This window comes from Lytechinus variegatus, chromosome 4, assembly GCF_018143015.1.
Source record: "Lytechinus variegatus isolate NC3 chromosome 4, Lvar_3.0, whole genome shotgun sequence".
NCBI classification, from domain to species: Eukaryota; Metazoa; Echinodermata; class Echinoidea; order Temnopleuroida; family Toxopneustidae; genus Lytechinus; species Lytechinus variegatus.
Window position 1 is genome coordinate 44,304,179 of NC_054743.1, and position 19,812 is coordinate 44,323,990.

The window sequence follows — 19,812 nt, forward strand, 5'->3', positions numbered from 1 at the left end:
TCCAGAGAATCACCAATTTAGAAAGCCGCAGAAATTCCTATTTTTCCCTGTTCCAGAGACCCTCAAATTTGTGGTTTCTTGTTCCAGTGTGCGCCCATCATGAACTACTTAGCCGGTCGGGGAAGTGAGGTCGGGGAAGTGAGCTCGATCGGTGCGAAGTCATATGATGCGGTCATTGCATTTTTAGTAATCGATTGATTCAAGAGCCGTTCCGGATACCCCCATTTTTTTACTTTGGTGTGGCACATTAGTATCATGTTATAATTCTAGTAGCCCCCCCCTGGAATACGTAGTATCAAGTCATCAGATAAGTGTTCAGCATTTTTGTAGGCTCGAGGCCAATTTCCATTGGCATTGTCAAATGCACTGTAAACCATGCTTCAATCTGCCTCCTATTAGGCAAACTGGCAAAGTGACTTTCATGTGTTCGGCCTTTACACTGCAATATGGCTGAGTTTACATTAGCTTGAGCCAAGAGACGAGCTGATTTTCTGCCCTTGGATGCTTTGTTTGATCGTTCTTGAGTCCAAGATAGAATCTTATGGGGCATTGCAAAAAACTTAAATGTTAAAGTTTGGAAATCTTGTTTTGGGTCCCCTAATCATCAATCATATGTCTTGCAATCAACTGCAAATTTGCAATTTATTGCCGATCTTCTTCTTACAACAAGGAGTGTATACTACAGCTAAAATTGATACTTATGAATTATTTAGCAGTAATAGAAATTTGCAAATAAGCCAAATATTCTACACTCCCGAACTGAATCTTTCACAAATGAGTGAAACAAGGACTTTGTGGCTGGCCCGGAGTACATGTAGGTGCGTGCGAAAAGTAAGTAACCCTGTGCTCACATTTGTCACTCTGCATGAAGAGAGGGGAATTCCCAGTGTCTTGGGGGAATCCCCCTCCAATCTTGTATGAAAACTGAATGTTCACCAAGAAATTTCCTCCTGACAAAACCTGGAGGAGAGAACAACCTTTGGTGGGGAATTGATGGAGCACATCCGTTTACAGTAAATGTACATGTAGTCTGTTTGTCGTAAAACAGAGGACAATATGAAATCCAGGGGGCACTTCCATTGATGAGTGGATACCATGCGTGACCGAAAAAACACAAAAAATGATTCTTTTTTTCAAGATAGGGCATGTTACCTATGCAACGTAATAAGGGTTTCAAAAACACTAAAAAAAAGAAAACAGGGTATAGATATTTCTCTAGGAAAACTATGTGTTTACGGTTCAATTTGCAAGGGTATAGAAAGACTAAAATACTTTTTGCCCCAACACAACGTGTTTAGGGTCCGATTTGAGCGAGGTTTGTGGGATAGTACTAAACCCAATGAAAGTAAAGGTAAAGCTGACGTCAGTGATCACGCCCGTGACATAACAATTAAGTTATCGTTGTACTTGTTTAGGGGGGTCGATTCAGGGAATACTTTGTCAAGGGTAGCCTACCATTTTGTTTCCAATACTTGTTAAGGGAAGGGTTTCACACGCTAATACTTGTTAAGGGGTGCATTTTCAGAACATGGAAAAGCTTTTTGGAACCTCATGGTCACGCATGGTATCCACTCGTCAATGGAAGTTCCCCCCCCCCCCGGTATGAAATATTTTGATTTTATTGACATTACTAGTACTATGTTTGAATCAAAGTTTGATTTCTGCCTGCATACATGTATGTGGAATTTCCATGGTTTTATTGACTTGATGAAGAGTCCCCTTGTCAAATATATAAAAAAAGGGATAACTCAAACAGTGAAACACAAAAGAAATAGTGAGTGACATCATCAACTCTCTTAAATTTGCATATCACTATTTTGTGCATACCTGTATTAATTGTTTTAGGGGATCTAAGAATCTATTAATACTGCACATGTCATAACTTTTTCATTGTGCCTCTGATTTTGATCAATTTCAGTGTTATTCTAGATTGATTTTTCTCTTTTCATTCAAATCAATTTTTTGCTGGTTGACCTTTGCAGTTCACTTCCTGAAACTAATTCATGGACTCCTAGGTTCCCCTGAGATATTTCTTGATTATTTGGCAGTGTTACATTTGCTTTACATTAAAAGGAAGAGGATCAGATAAAAAAAGATATATAATTTTTTGTAGGTTTACACTGTTTGTGCAAGATATGTGTTATCTTTTTCATTGAATATCCTGTTAATAGATGACATCGGAAAATATGAATCAGCTCTTACATTCAAAACTATTTTTCTCTACATTCATACAGGTATTGCAAAGAGGAAGGAAGCGTTTCTCAGTATTGCTATCATGACGAATTGAAAATGACCTTACTGTCATGTTCCAAGTTTGAGAAGTCTTTAAAATATAGAGTGCATAATTCACTCATCAGAGGGAGTGAATAAGAATGAAATTAAGAGTGTTTTTCACTTGTTGTTGAGTGAATTTCATCCTTTTTGAAGTGAAATTTGTCTGAAACATGTCACTACTAATTGAGTGATCCATGACATCTTTCCAAGGCAGGTGAAAATGGTGTGAAAATTCACTCTTTTTTAGAGAGAGTACAACAGTCCTTAATTTTCCAGTGGTGTCATGAATTGTCAATTAAAATGGGAAGCTACATCATACATGTAAAGATGATAATAAGATAATACCAGTTCATTCACAAGGGCTTCAGACAGAGTAAGACTCGAAGAATAGTTAAATAGAAATAGAAGAAAGAAGGGTCATTTGATAAATAAGCAATCTCACACACATAATCCATGAAAATCATTGGAAAACTGATTAAATTCTTCCTTGTACACAACTGAATCCTTGTTGACACAGAGTTTTAGTCAGGAGATATCTTTGAAAGATAGAACAAGAAATGTTGTTGAATGTCAGAGGGGAAATACCATCATACCCTACACTGACTCACTCCTTGGTTCAGTCGTAAATATTTCTAGTTTCCTGGAATTATGAATTACATCCTACTCTCTCCTTACACTCTCTCCGGAATATTCTCAAGAGCAAATACTGCCAGAGCTGTACAACTTAACTCTATTGTGACATAGATGCATGTAAATGCCATTAGTGAGTTTATTATCAATGGTGGATGTACATGTACTTGAAAGTGGATAAGCCATGTATACAGTAAGTAAAAATATGTCTGTTTGGTGTGTGCAGTCTAGAGCTTTACAAGGTTGTTGTTGTTCATGTATGGGCATTGGAATGGCCGATATTATTTACAGGGACACGTTGTGGAAAAGGTGAAAACATTGTTAGCTGTTAAATTCTATCTATGTTATTTTGAAAGAAAGGGGTCCAGAACGCAGTGTGCACTTTGGACGCCCTCACATTCATGAACCACAGAAATGTTTAAAATGTCGAGGTCAATCATTTGTATGTAGGCCTACTATGTAGTCCCATACATGAACCGCCACTTCGGTGTGTAGTGCATTCGACTCTCTCATCAAATAAAGATTTACCGACTTTTATGCTTCAAAATCTTTCAGCTGTATAAAAATGTGTCATATTTACGTTATGATAAAAATCAATCCTCTTGAATTATGCAATCTCTCAATCGCAACTATTATATAAATAAAAAGTCCACATTTGAATTATACACCTGTATGCAAGTTTCTTTAAAATGCCCATCTAACATAACAAACTTAATACAGAAGCGTATTTGCCACTGAAATATTTTTCAATGGCTATTTCTTAGAAAAAATTATAAAGTCGTAGATGGTGCCTTCTCTGCAATCTTTGTTTTTAAGGCTCGTTAGATTATAACCCGCATAGCGGGCAGGAGCTCCCTGGGTTAGTTAAATTAGTGACTGGGTATCAGAAAGCTATCTATTTTATTCTGAAATTTTGAGCCCATTCTGTGCTTGGGAAATAGATTTTATATAAAAAAAACCACTCAAGACATTTTATTTTGGTCAGGAACCAGTAAATATGTAACTTTCTATTGGCTGTTTTTCACATCTGGGGCTCTGTAATTGCTGAATTTAGGGTGTACTGTATTTCTTTTATTGGAAGTTTACTTTTTTGGGGGGGGAGGGGGTACAAGCTATTATGTGGTTCACCATTCTACCATATTTTCTTCAATATTATTTGTGACAAATCATGGAGTGACTCTAGGAGAGATGGTGGTCCCAAACCATTCTATGTACAGATTTTAGGGGCGATTTTAGCTGTTTTGAGGATAAAATTGCCCATCTCCTTCATGTTTTTCATACCTGCTGATGTGCATTTATTTATTTTTTTTTTCATAGGAGGATCAGGAGATGAGGGAGATAGAACTCACGAGCATGGCCGCTGAAGGCTTGGAGAAAGCTGATCCAAGCTGCTTTGAATTACTCAAGGTATTAGGTCAAGGATCATTCGGAAAGGTAAGTAAAAATGACAATAATTTGGTTTCGCTTTATTCTGTATTACAACAAAATACAGGTCAGCAATGATTACAAAGTATATTACATTGCAGTAACAACACTTGGAAATAAATGTGATATAAAACATCAAAATCTAGCCATCATTTTTTTATGCAGTGTGAAACTGAGCAGACCACCATTATGATTTTCTTCATTATGATAATGAAGTCAATCATAGAGGGTTCACGACCAGTTGTTGACTTTGATGCATGCATTTCAATGGACGACTCCTAAAGCATGGCGGTGCTTTTTAATGTTTTGATCCTTTGATTTTTCAGTGTGTGTACAAGTATGCTCATTGTGATGAGTAGTACCACGAAGTGCATTTTTTAAACAATATAAAAAAAAAATGGTGTTCACTGATGCTGGGTCAAACCTCATTCAGGTATCTTTTAATTAATATAAGATTCAGTATCATTAATTAGATTAATCAAATCAGTAAAGTTTGCATTTCCCTTTTATTTTTCATACACACATAATGTATATTCTGTTGGTTGACCGTTTTTTAATTCAAAGTATCAAACAAAATAGACCATAGGCATTTAAATAATTAATTTGCACCCTGGCATATATTTGCGGATTAGCGAAAGTGGATGGCCCAAGTCCTTATGATTATAATGGTGCATCCGGAAATAAAAAAAAGAAGTGACTTTCACTGATGTGATGCTCTCCTCCAAGTTTCTAATTTTGTCGAGAAATCCAATCCTCCTTCTTGCCAAGATGGAGGAAGTGGTTGAATAAAGTACATTACCCCATAAAAAATGTGGACGGATGATCAATGGACAGAAGAGAGTGCATCTCCTTCAAATGGAATTTAGCATACGTAGGAATTGAGAATACATGTATTTCCCCGCATCGACTGTATTAGGAAAGTCAGACTGCCTTGCCTTGAATACGTGGCTGCAATAGTTATATATATGAAATTCTTTGAAAATTAAGACAGGAATATCCTAATCATTTGACAATAATAAAGCATTGAATAAAAAAAATTAAGTGGCATTTATTGTAGGATGGGGGATCGGGTGTCTGGACACTGTATATTTTTGAAGCCTTCTTTTTTACTTTTTTGTCTTTGGATTACACTAAAAATATGAATTCAATAGTTGTAATCATCTTCTATTTTCTTCTCTATAATATTTCCTAAGATTTTGTACTAAGAATTGATGAAACTTCTATTTTTCCAAGTGGCTTTCTAAAATTGATCATCCGGACACAACAACTGGGTATATGGGTATATTCAAATCCATATATAAGAATCTGTTTGGCTTTTTTGTTTCTTTATATTTTCATCCATTATATATCAATGTGCATGAATTGAACAAAATTGAGAATTTCTTTAGACAAACAAGAGTAATCAGTCATTTTAACTTTTTATCTTTGAAAATGTGACTGAAGTTGAATGCACAATTTAGTATTATCAACCAGTTCCTGATCAATTGCCCCTATGAAAAAAAAATATAGCTCCTTAAAAATGGTTATTTCCTACCCTGGTGCCATAGACATTTCACGTTTCCTACAAAAAAATTGCGATACTGTATCTGCATTGTGTGTGGCAGAAACTGGATACAATTATACATGCACTTGTAAAATGAAAAATTACATGTAGAGCTGAGATTAGTTCTGATTTTCATCATTTGATATTCTGGGTGGATCGACCTCCCAATCACAGTCATATGAATAATTCAGCCAGGGAATGGACTTGTCATATTTCATCATCATCCCCTCTGCCCATTTTGTCTCATTCCGTTCATTCATCTTTCCTTTTTAAAAGAGGAGTTCATCCTGATGACAACTTGACTTTAAGAAGAGGTCCTTCCCCAATAATTATAATTTTGAAAAAGAAAAAACAAAGCTGAATAGATTAGTTTTAAAAAGAAGGTGACAAGATAAAATAAGGTGCATGTATTGATGCATGAATAAATAGTAATGATAATAATTATAACTGAACGAAAAAATATTGATAATAGTTGGATGAAAATGTACCAAAACTTCACAAAGAATAAACAAAGTGGTGGATTTAAAATATTTAATTTTGTAATGCCAGATAGCTTCCTCACTTTGTCATGTGATATGAATTCCATAAAATGTTTCTTTTAATAGAAAATTGAATATGATGTGACCTGGTAAAATGCATGAACAGGACCAAAGTGTGATTGGTCTCTGCAACACATGACCAAGGTCAAAGGTCATTTTGGGTCAATGATTTTTTGGTCAAGTTGGGGGTATTTGTTCAAGTATCCCTGAACATCATGTGTGAGTTTCAGGTCACATGACCATAGTCAAAGGTCATTTAAAGATAAATTCCAGTATTGGTAACGATCTCAAAATGACGTTTTACAGAATCTAATATAATGACCACCCAAGTGTCTGTTTGTATGAATAAAAAATATGTTCCAAAGGATTCTGGAAGAAATTGTGTAATTGCTGAGAAATAAGCAAAATAAGCGCGGATCCGGTCACTTCCGTCGGGTCTTTATTCCAGTAATAATAATACACTGTCCCACGTGTGCCTATCTGTGTTAGTGATCTTTAGTGTGAACAATTTTCAGCGTAGATTTCAAGATTTCACAAAGTCCAGTTTATGTAACTGTACCAGATCTAGATCCTCGATGATATTCTGACAATTAAGCCTGGTTTAACAGACTTTCTCATGAAATCAGTGTTTACTGCAACTACTGGAATTTCTCTTTAAGTTCAATAAACTTTGGTAATGTTGAGTATTTGTGGGATTGGCATCATAACTTAAAAAGTTTATGGATCTAGTTCATGAAACATAGACACAAGGATAATCAAGTATGAATACATGTAATTGTTTTGCACACCTTGTAGAACACACGATCATGGTCAAAGGCCATTTTGGGTCAAGAGTGTTTTCTTTTGTGAATAATTATTCAAGAGCTGTTTTCAAAGTCAGCAGTGCTGCTATCTAATCGTGTAGTGCAGGCGAGACTGCCAGAGGCATTCTGCTTGTTTAAATAACAGGACACACTAAGATGAAGATGCATTCTCAAATATTTCATGTATCTTGGCAAATTTAATTAAGTCATACAATGCACAGTATTGAAATATTGAGATGCACATGCTCCTCATCTCAGTCACATTCCATCCTCAAGCGAAAATCCCCCTTTTGATAAAGTTAAGTTTCTTAGCCCCATTCACCTGCATGCCTTATAACCTTTTCCACCCTGAAGGAGGGTTCATTTTTCAAGTGTTCCTCTTGCCTATGTTCATTAAATGATGAAGAATGGTTTCTGGAATCTCTGAGCAACACTGAGCTGGTAGAGAAACCCCCTTTCATTAAGTTTCTTCTTATCCCCACCCCCTGCATGCCTTACAGCCTTCTTCACCCTAAGAAGGGTTTACCCTTCAAAAATTCCTCCAACCAGTGTTCATTATTCCCAAGATCTCCAGGAGTGGGCATGGATCTCTGAACAACACTGGGCTGGTGGAGACCCCCTCCCTTTCATTAAAGTTATCTCTTCTCCACCCCATCTTCCTACATGCTTTACAGTGTTCTTCAAAGAGGGGTTCATCCTATAAAGCATTTCTTCCAATGTTCATGTAGCTCAGTTTCTTGAATCTCAAGATCTTTAGGAAGGTAGGGCCTGGACCTCAGAGCAAACTTGGGCTGGCAGGAACCCCCTTTTCATTATTTTTTTTCTTTGCCCTATCCTCCTGCATGCCATACAGCCTTCTTCACCCTATTAGGGTTCAGCCTTCAAAAGTTCCTCCTACATGTACCTGTGTTCATTGAAAGTGATCCTAAGATCTCCAGGAGCCCGTAAAACAAAGCTAAGCAATGATCATAGAACAAATTTTCACGATTGATTGCATTGACTACAATGTACAATCAATTGTAAAAATCAAGCTTGTGATCAATCTTTATGCTTTGTGTTACGGAACCAAGGAGGGGCGTGGATCTCTGAACAACACTGGACAGGTGGAACCCCCCCTTTTCATTAAATTTATCTCTTCTTCACCCCCATCCCCCTACATGCCTTACAGCCTTCTACACCCCAAGGAGGGTTCACCCTTCAAGCGTTCCTCCTACCAATGTTCATTTAAATACCCTGTCAGACGACATCAATTGATGACAAGTGCTGCAGCCAGAAATTCTCCCTCATTATTGATCCCACTACTTTCATGTGCCTGCTGGGTTATATCGGCTAGTCATATAGACATGTACATATGTACGCTCACATCCGTCTATGATGAGCTATCTTCCTGTGTCTCTCTGTTTGTGCTTATTTTGAACATACAGTGTATAGGCCTACTTGTTCATGAAGGGCTATACACCTACATGTACATACATCAATTTTTTTTTATACATATCTTGTTCAGCAACAAAACATAAGATGCAACATCCTGTAATGACTGAGCAGAGATTTCAAGCAGCATTTGACATCAAATGTTGATATTGTTTGGAGGAAATGAAAGAAACAAAAAGTTTGCAGTTGGAATAACTTTTAAAAAAAATCTTTAAAACTTCATGGTTGATATCACAATACATTTGTTGCTATAATTCTGTCAGTGAAAAAAAAGATACAATCACTCATAATCGAATGAATTGATAGTGAGCAGAGATATAATGCAGCCTTGAATAAAAAATGATATTGTTTCGAGAGAGTCAAACAAGCAAAAAGTTTTGGAAATTTAAATTGTAGCTCTGTATTATACAAGTTTCTGAACTTCAGTTCATTTTTTTTTCAATCTGCACAGGTGTTCTTGGTGAGAAAAACAACAGGTCAAGATAAAGGAACAAAATATGCCATGAAGGTCTTGAAGAAGGCTACACTTAAAGGTAAGGTCATGCCCACTTATTTTGTACTTGTCCTAGAAAGGTCAAAATAACATTCTCTTGAGCTATGTACATGTACTCTTTATGTTTGCTACAGCATATATGCAAAACAGTTCAATTTCTACAAATATTCATTAAAGGACAAGTCCACCCCAAAAAAAGTTGATTCAAACAAAAAAAGCAAAAATCCTACAAGCATAACACTAAAAAAGTTCATTGAAATCGGATGTAAAATAAGAAAGTTATGACATTCTAAAGTTTTGCCTAATTTCACAAAACAATTATATTCACATCCTTGTCATTATGCAAATGAGGAGACTGATGACATCACTCACTATTTCTTTTGTATTTTTTTATGAAATGTGAAATATTCTACTTTTTTACCTGTTGTCCTGTGAAACAATATATTCCTCCCTGAACATGTGGAATTAGCATTGTTCAATACTATATGGTTCAATCATGTTGGTCCTTATTGTCAAATCTGTAAAAAATGAAATATTGTATAATTCAAACAATAAACAAAAGAAATAGTGAGTGATGTACATCATCAACTGTGTCATTTGCATGTCAATGAGTTGTGCATATCACTGTTTTGTGGAAAATAAGCTAAAACATTAAAATGTAATGTTTAACTAATTTTACATCTGATTTTGATGAAACTTTCAGCATGCTGCTTGTTTGATTTTAGTCTGTTTATTCAAATCAACATTTTTCTGGGATGGACTTGACCTTTAAATATTTAAAAGAAGATTATACAAATATTAAAAGCCTGTACAGGTGGTCTGTCACACTGGATCAGTTTTGTTTTTTTTGTGGATGAGGTTTATATCGAATTACGATTTTTCAGAATTCAAACAGCTTTCTGTAGTCCCAAGAAATTTGAGTTTATAGTAGGTAGATAATTACAGATGAGATGTGTTTTTAGTAACTGTATTCCTACATACATATTGCATTACGGATAACCTTCTCCTTCTATCACTGATGCTGATTGTGTGCTGATTTATCCATCCCGGAACCCTTCATCCGATGATGACTGCCTGATGAAATCTAAAAATAACTCAAGATTGTTAATGACAAACTAGCACCCTTGAGAAAAATTCTATTATCTGCTTTTAATGCAGCTGGAATCATTAAATATGATCATAAAGTCCACTGAGGCTGTCTATAAAACATTAGCTACATGTATGTTCACACGAGAAACCCGAATTTCAAGTTAACTTTGAGAATTTAGTCTTCAACAGTAGCTTGGTCTTAACTTGGAGTTAAGATTTGTGAGGACACACTCGGGTGTCCTCACAATAACCTCAACAGATCTAGGTTTAAGACTCAAAATTCTCAGGGGTGGGTGGTCTCCATATCTCATGTTGTGTATGTGAACACGATTCCCAAGAATGACTGAGCTTTTGTGAAAGTTAAACTTCCGCGTCATGCAGCACGCAACCTGTTGTGGTAGCTCACCGGGTAGTCGGGCACCCAGTGCTGGGGCGGCTTCCATCGCATGTAATTTTGCCGCACAGTATACGGGGAAGTGAAATGTGTGTGCTACGTATAACTGGTACTTCCGGTCATTGAGCCTCTCACTATCCTTAAGAAAACTATTAGCACTCTGTGTGAACCTGACTCTTGAATTAGCCATCAGGGTATAATTTCGTTTGAATCCTCGCGAATCAACCATGATGGTTGCGTGTGAACATGACTATTATTTTAATTGTCACTTTAACTTGCATTACATCAATGCATTTTTAATTAGATTGACAACTATCCATTTTTTTAGCATCCTTATTCCTACAGTAGCTTTATGAATTAAAACAACTGATGAAGCCACCCGTTATATTATAACAAGACTGAAAAAGAGAAATATACCCCAGAATTTGTATCTGTCACTGTACCAACAACGCAGTAGAATCTGCTCTAATCGGATCAATGCCGGCACAAAAAAATATTTTGACGCATATATTTAACATGAATACATCCTCACCTTTCACATTTTTAGCATTATTTCACTGTTGAATGGACTTTTATAGATAATTTTGGGGGGTTTTGGACATCGTTTCGAGCAGTCAACGATTTCATTCTATCCGCCATTTTGGATTTCAAGATCGTGATGAACATTTTCAAAGGTAGAGGGCAGCAAAACACAACCTGCATGTGAATGATTTTGAATAGGCCGATCTACCGTACCCTGCCAGAGCTGCCAGGAAGGATCGGGGCGAGGGGTACAATCGGGTGTGAAGGAGTGAAGAGCAGTCATGATGCGTTGATTTTGTTGTGGTTGTGGTGAAGTGAGATCGTGTTTTGTGAGGTTTTGAGGCCATTTAATACTCGTATTTTGTTGAGATTTTGGAGTAATTTATGTTGCTGTTCTGTTTATTCTGAGAAAAAATATATTTTCCGTTTGAAATGCCACTTTCCGTTTCAAAAGGCCATTTCCGTAAATTCTGTCCGTTTTCCGCAATCGCGGAAAATCACTTTCCCTACAAATTTAAGAAAACGAAAAAAAAACCGAAGAGGCTAATGTACATGTGTTGGCGTACTTTCATTCCTGTTGAAAAATGTAATGAATTTTAAATTATTTTTTATATTGTTAAAATTTATGCGAATGATCTTGTAAACTTTTGTAATAATTTTTTCTGAAATTTGCATCTGAGACCAACTGGGGATTAGGATGATTCGTAAAACACTAGACCCGTGAATATGTTACACTGATCAATAACGGTACACAAGGTAGTTTAGAAGAATGATGATCGAGATCACCGACTGTTGCTATAGAGAACCTCCTTTTGAAATGCACATTTTATCCGCGTCTCAAATTTACAGACTTAATTTTACAAATGAGTAAAGATCACTTTCACTCGACTGTTTGAAATACAAACGGCTTCGATACCACATTATCGAGGTAAAATGGTAACAATTGAATCAGCCGTATTGCTACACTTCGTGATAAAAATTGCATTCTCATATTTTATTCAAACTGACTTTTATCCCAGTCTAATGCCTTCACATCTAATCCTTACAGCTCAAGTCCCAGGACCGATGGGTGCATAATTACAGACTTTTTTGCACTAGAATATTATCAGAGGCTGTAAATGGCTCAATTGAATAAATTTTGCTTTGCATATTTTTGACACGTGATACAAGTACACAATGATCATCCATTGGTGATATATTGGAAAGCATCAGTGAAATAAAATTAAAAAAATCATACATGTAGTCTGATATGGTTGCGGAATGAGAGGAAAAAGGAAGGTACTTGTCTATATTTGAAATGTGTTAATTCCTGGCCAAGACATAAATTAAACTGATGATGATGATGGACGATGGATGATGGTGGTGATGGCGATGATGATGGTGATGATGATGATGATGGATGATGATGAAGATGATGATGATGATGGATGATGATGATGGTGATGGTGATGATGATGATTTTGATGATGATGATGATTTTGATGGTGATGATGATGGTGATAGTAATGGTGGTGAAGGTGATGATTATGGTGATGGTGATAATGATCATGATAATGATCATGGCAATGATGATGATGATAATGACCACGGTGATGATGATGACAAGGAGGATGATATGATGTTGATGTTGCTGATATTAGCCTTAATTTGTTTTTTTTTTAAATAATTTTAGGGCATGGTGACATTTTATCAGGGATTCAGAGTTTAAATTGTTGATTATGTGAGACTGTTTGCAGCAAAAATATGCATTTTTTTTTCTCTTTTCATGTTGACAGTACGTGATCGTGTGCGAACGAAGATGGAGAGAAACATCTTGGTTGATGTCAACCATCCCTTTATAGTTCAGCTCCACTATGGTAAGTCAAAGCAGTTTGGATTACCTCAATGGGAATTTCACCCTGACATCTCACCTTTTTTTTCTCGAAAAGTTTAACAAAAATAGAGAAAAATATTGGTGAAAGTTTAAAGAATATCCATCAGTGATTTCAGAATATTATTAGTGTTTTCTGTTTTTGATTTGTGACGTCATATATGACCAGCTGCCCCATATGTTATGTAATATAAAATGGATTAATTTTGATATTATAACGGTTTATGCTGACCAAGATGACTACAGGTTGACTACAGATGGTAGTTGAGAGCTCTTTACCTACATGCAAGACCAAAGATGCTAATCAAATTACACTTAAATCAAAGTTATTCTTTATTACTCTTGTCTTTTGGTCTTTACCTACTGAAGTTCAGCTTTAGATGATTTTAGAAGTAATGATATATGATCAGCTTTAGTTTAAAGCACTGCTTTACTCGTGAGACCTACATGTATGTAGATAATTAGATATGATATATGCAAAAGGATGAAAGGAGAATAGTACAAAAATATTCTCTAACCAGACTCGAATCTTATAATGACACAGGGTCATTTACACAACCAGAAATTATTTCCGCTTTTTGTCTCACCTGCATAGCAGAGTGAGACTATAGGCGCCGCTTTTCCGACGGCGGCGGCGGCGGCGGCGTCAACATCAAATCTTAACCTGAGGTTAAGTTTTTGAAATGACATCATAACTTAGAAAGTATATGGACATAGTTCATGAAACTTGGCCATAAGGTTAATCAAGTATTACTGAACATCCTATTAGAGTTTCATGTCACATGACCAAGGTCAAAGGTCATTTAGGGTCAATGAACTTAGACCATGTTGGAGGAATCAACATCGAAATCTTAACCTGAGGTTAAGTTTTTGAAATGTCATCATAACTTAGAAAATATTTGGACCTAGTTCATGAAACTTGGACATAAGGTTAATCAATTATCACTGAACATCCTGCATGAGTTTTATGTCACATGACCAAGGTCAAAGGTCATTTAGGGTCAATGAACTTTGGCCGAATTGGGGGTATCTGTTGAATTCCCATCATAACTTTGAAAGTTTATGGATCTGATTCATGAAACATGGACATAATAGTAATCAAGCATCACTGGACATTTTGTGCAAGTTTCAGGTCTCATGATTAAGGTCAAAGGTCATTTAGGGTCAATGAACTTTGGCCGATTTGGGGGTATCTGTTGAATTACCATCATAACTTCGAAAGTTTATTGGTCTAGTTCGTTAAACTTGGACATTAGAGTAATCAAGTATCACTGAAAATTCTGTGCGCATTTCAGGTCACATGACCAAGGTCAAAGGTCAATGAACTTTGGCCGAATTGGGTGTATCTGTTGAATTACCATCATAACTTTGAAAGTTTATGGATCTGATTCATGAATCTTGGACATAAGAGTAATCAAGTATCACTGAATACCTGTGCGAGTTTCAAGTCACATGATCAAGGTCAAAGGTCATGTAAGGCCAATGAACTTTGGCCATGTTGGGTTTTTTTGTTGAATAACCATCATATCTCTGTAAGTTTATTGGTCTAGTTCATAAAAAGTGGACATAAGAGTAACCATGTATCACTGAACATCTTGTGCGAGTTAGAGTAGTTTTCAAAGTCAGCACTGCTGCTATATTGAACCGCGTGATGCAGGTGAGACGGCCAGAGGCATTCCACTTGTTTGTATTTATACGTGACATTATAATTAAAAAGTACTGTGAAATTATCCATGCACATGTATGAGTCCCCATACCCTCTCTATTTATTCACTTTGAAAGCTGACTTGAATACACTAATGGACTTTCACAACTTTATGGATGGTAGGAGAGAAAGCAAGTTTCTTTCCATGTTGGAAAATTTGAATTTTCATGAAAGGTCTGGGTTTAAAGATAAATTCCAGTATTGGTAACAATCTCAAAATGACTTTTTACAAAATCTAATATAATGACCACCCAAGTGTCTGTTTGTATGAATAAAAAATATGTGCCAAAGGATTCTGGAAGAAATTGTGTAATTGCTGAGAAATAACAAGATAATCGCAGATTCAGTCACTTCCGTCAGGTTTTTATTCCAGCAATATTCACTGTCCCACGTGTACCTATCTGTGTTGGTGATCTTCAGTGTGAACATTTTTCAGCGTAGATTTCAAGATTTCCCAAAGTTCAGTTTATGTAATTTCACCAGATCTAGATCCTCAATGATATACTGACAATTAAGCCTGGTTTTACAGACTGTCTCATGAAATCATGTTTACTGTAACTACTGGCATTTCTCTTTAATAGGGCCCAGAAAAATTTGTTCCCCTCTGTGTATGTTTGCTTTGAGGGCTTCTATAGGTTTTTTTGTAGCAAGATTTAGAATTCTGGATTGTTATCTGATTATCTTGTCTAAAAGATACCATACTCTTGCCCATCCAGTTGGATGATTTTCACAACGGCACTGTAAGAAAAATATTGGCATTGTACCCGTAACACCACAGATTCAGATCTGGGCTGAAATGAGTTATGATCAGTGGTGTATGCAGTGCAGTAGAGAGCAGTTGTTTTCTGATTATTTTTTTTAATTTTATTTATTTTATTAATGGTTTGTTTTTTCTTGAATCCACTTATTTGTTGCTACATGTAGGAAACCATACCCATGACCAAAATGCAGTGTACACACTAAAAAACTTCAATTTCATGTTAATTTTTTTCAAAACTTTATCTTTATCTTTTTACTCATTTATTATTCTTTTGTTTGATTTTGAATCGACTTTTTATTTATTCATTCTATGTTCATGTACTCATTAATAATTCATTTTGTTTATTAAATTATTTTTCTTACATTCATTTATTTCATTTTTATAACTATTACTTTTGTTGGGGATGGTTTGCTAGTTAGAAGATCTTTATGATATTTTGTTCTTCTTGTGTAAATTATGTACTGCTCAAATCTGATGATCAACAAGTATTCCTACATGTATCTAAAGTCAAATACAACAAACATTCAAATACAAACTTCTACACATACTGTACATGCAGGCCTATTAATATTGTTTCGGTTTCGCCCTACAACAAATTTCAGCGTGTCTCTGCAGTTGTCTGAACCTCAAGGAGTTTGTGATTTGATGAGATGAATGGGACAATGTCCTGAGGCATGGCTTGTAATCGATGGGACATATGAGAGTAGCAGGTTAATGTCACCGCGAGTGTACCTTACACATACACACTCATATACACTCCAGATCTAAACGATACCGCCGCTGTAGCTGAATTGTAATTGACCATCAGTACAATCTATCCATCCAGGCAGCCAAACTGCTGGATTTTAAGTGGATACAATCACATGATAAAACAAAAATCCTGGATATTTTGAGAGGACGGCTGTTAATCTTTAGATTACTGGAGCTTCTTACATAGCTATGTCTAAGGAAAATCGCTATGTATTTATTTTCCTTCCAAAATGAATGAAATATTTGACAGTATTGATATTGCACTTGGAGCGAGATCTTATTATATTGCAAAAGGTTTTAATAAATAACATTTCAACTCCGCTCCGAAGGTATATTTTTCCATTGGGAGAATATTTTTCCTCAGTGCTGCGCGCTTCGGGCAAAATATAATCCCTTAGGAAAAAATATGACTCCGTCAGGGAAAGAAAATGTGATATTCAAACTCTAGGTCTAAAAATGTACGATCCCAAATCGGAGGAAAATGTTTCCAGGCATCTGTTTGACCTGAACAGGTAAACTTAGGTCATACTACAATGAGCTAATTGCAGAGCTGTCATCCTAAATTGAAGATCTAAATGAGCTTCGCAGATGTGCCAAGGAGGATAGGCAATCAATCTATCGGTAATGTGCCTTCTTTCAAGACAGGCTCACATTAAAAGACATTTGCTAGCATTACAAAGGTGGCCGGTCTTTATATATTTGAAAATATCCTGAACTTTGATGTGCATTGTATTCAGAATAGTTCATATGAATTACAACCAAAAAACATATACATGTAGGAGAAAAAGTTGTCCAGACACTAACAAGATTGACTGAAAAATCATAATTTGGATTATCTTCTGGCGATATTGATATAAAGCAGGGCTCGACATTAGCAGTGGATCAGGGCAACCAAAAATGAGAGTCAGGCCACCAAAATTATGTAGAAGCTCACATTACATGTAGGTGGCCCGGTTGGGCTACCAAAGTTTTGATAAATTGTAATGTATTCTATTGTTTTAGGGCCACCAAATTTGCTTTGCAGGCCACCAAAATATGAAATTTATGATTTGGTGGAATGATCAGGAACCAAGAAAAAAGTAAAGTGTGGAGCCTTGATGAAAGACAATAAATTTGGGATGGTGATTCTGGTAACTTAATTTTCCACCTTTTTTAAACAATGATGTTTGTGTGCATTTTTTTGTTCAGGGCTTCATTTTAACAACATATCGAAGACTCATGACAAGTAAGACCTTGCAGCTCAGATTATTTGAAAGTCAAATGATCAATAATTAATGTCTTTGAAGGCAGATTCAATTATGAATATCAAAGAGAGCACTGGCATGAAAACGATTAGAAATGTAAATCATCATCTGATATTCCTCTTGTCATTTTTCATTGTTCTTGCATTTGAAAGGAAATGCGTGAACATGTATTACATCAAATACTGAAAAAAGGTTCATCTGATTTGGGTTGTTACTCGATATTGCTCTTTCTTTCCAAAAAGAGAAGATATTGTCGCTGATTAGTGATTCGGTAGGCGTCTATAAATGGAACATTGCTTTAAATTCAAACTGGAGGCGGAATGAACCGGAATAGGGTCGGGATGAAATTTATTCGGCCATTCCTATAAATAAAGATCTGAATGAATTCTGAGGGTATCCTTCGAGAGCATTTCATGAAGAGATTTCTGTTTCTGTTGAGATAACTCCCACAGGAACTCAGCGAAGCAGCTTTCTGCTGCATCAATGCCAAACCGGTATAACCATTACTACATGTAACATTTTACGTCTAGGTTTGATAATCATTCATAGTGGCTGACCATGATACACCGCAGAAAGTGCTCTCAGGCCATTTTGGTTGAAGTGGAGATAATGGCAGAACTGGGATTTGAATTGACAACCTTTCAATCGTGAGTCCAATGCTCTTAACCACACGACCCATTGAGAATTGTTATAAGTTATTGAAGATTCTCCCATCTGACTAGCTGAAAGCAAATTACTCAGTGAAAATCTCTGAACAGTCTCTTCATGAAATGCTCCCCTTATGATAAAGCTTCATTCCAGCTTTCTAATTTTATAAAGATTCCTTGCGATTCTGAATAAAAATGACTTTCTCACAGGACCTTCAGTTTTACTGTAATTGTTTTTATTTTTAGAACTTTTTAGGCTTTAAATTTCACTTTTTGAAGTGCAAGGCCACTTTTCCATACAACTTGTGGAAAAGGGAGAAAAAAAACGCACCAAAAAAATTATCTGATGCCTACATGTATGATATGGGCATTAATGCCATTTAATCCATTGTCGCGGCCAGTTTATTTCAGATTGGTCAATGCCAGTTTGTCCAATTCCCAACTCGTCTACTATCATTTGGTCTACCATCAGTTCGTCCACTATCCATATGTTCTTATTGCTCTTTTGTCCACTCACATTTTCATCTACATGTAATAGCCACTTGGTCCAATAGCCATGTGGTCCATATACCATTTGGTCTAATTAGACTAAGTGTTCAATAATTGAAAATGAATTAAAAGAAAAAGGGTAGTAGACCCACTGGTTAGAGACGAAATGGTCATAGATGAATGATGATTAGATGAAGTGATTATTGGACCAAATGATTGTTAGATGAAACGTTGATGGATGGAATGACTAATGAACGGATGAGTTTGCAATAGATGAATCGGCAGTTTACCGTAGCAGCCTTTAGTGGCACTGGATAATTTTTTTTTAGAAATGAATATTGTGATAGAAATAAATCACACTTCAAACATAATTGATGACATGTAGGCCCCTACATGTGGTCCCTATTATGTTGAAATAATCTTCAATTAGATCTGATCTACAATGAATATTTTGCCCTAAACCCCATCGCCCCCTCAGCCTAATTTTAAAAGTAGCGATGTCCTCAGCGAGGCCTCTTCTACTATTTCTCTCTTCCCCAAAGATGCTGCGATCATTTAAATTCATGCACCTAATAAACTTGGCTCATATTGGAGGTGCCTCATATTCTTCCTTGGCGGTGTGCTAAAAAGTGAGTCAGGATACGTGAATAATGAATGAATATAACCCCTCCTGGCTTGCCGGTCGTCATCACCATTCCACCGTGTGTGTGCCCCTGCATTATGTCCTCACAATTACATAGTATCCTTCGTTTTCTTAGCCTAGGTTCAAGGCTGAATTGTGTCACCACATGATCATCATTTACTGATATAGTTTCTTTCCAAGTTTTTGCAGCTTCTTTCAAATAAACAGCAAAAATGTATAAAGGAGAAAGCATCGTCACAAGGTGTGTCTGATTGAGATCTTTTTTACTGATTTGCATTGTGTATGTCTTGGACTGACATGTCATTAGGGATTTTAAGAACCGGCATAAACCTCTGCTGGTCTGCAAAACATGATTTCGAGCTAAAAAAATAATCAGGTTCAAGTTTTTGATGTTTTTTTTTCAGATGCTCACATCATTGCACTTTGAAAAAAAACAGAGCATTGCCATATATGTACATTCTATCCTTTATATACACCGTTCTAACTACATTCCTAAAACCAGTTTAGTGGAAACTAGTTTGACATGTAGTGAGAACGGTCTAAGCGGTGTTGGAAGAGATC

General features: G+C 36.1%; 1 protein-coding gene across 2 annotated transcripts in view; it reads left to right on the forward strand.

Moving 5' to 3' along the window:
* Positions 1–19,812, forward strand: part of LOC121414151 (ribosomal protein S6 kinase alpha-3-like) — a 57,130-nt gene that overhangs the window by 15,399 nt on the left and 21,919 nt on the right. Inside the window, exons 1-4 of one of the 2 annotated variants that reach the window (XM_041607224.1) lie at positions 2,984–3,097; positions 4,222–4,338; positions 9,097–9,178; positions 12,919–12,999. In XM_041607224.1, the coding sequence (XP_041463158.1) occupies positions 3,089–3,097; positions 4,222–4,338; positions 9,097–9,178; positions 12,919–12,999 (289 nt within the window). In that variant the 5' untranslated portion in view covers positions 2,984–3,088. Of the gene's footprint in view, positions 1–2,983; positions 3,098–4,221; positions 4,339–9,096; positions 9,179–12,918; positions 13,000–19,812 lie in introns of those variants that run through there. The other variant, XM_041607223.1, reaches the window with a different exon arrangement.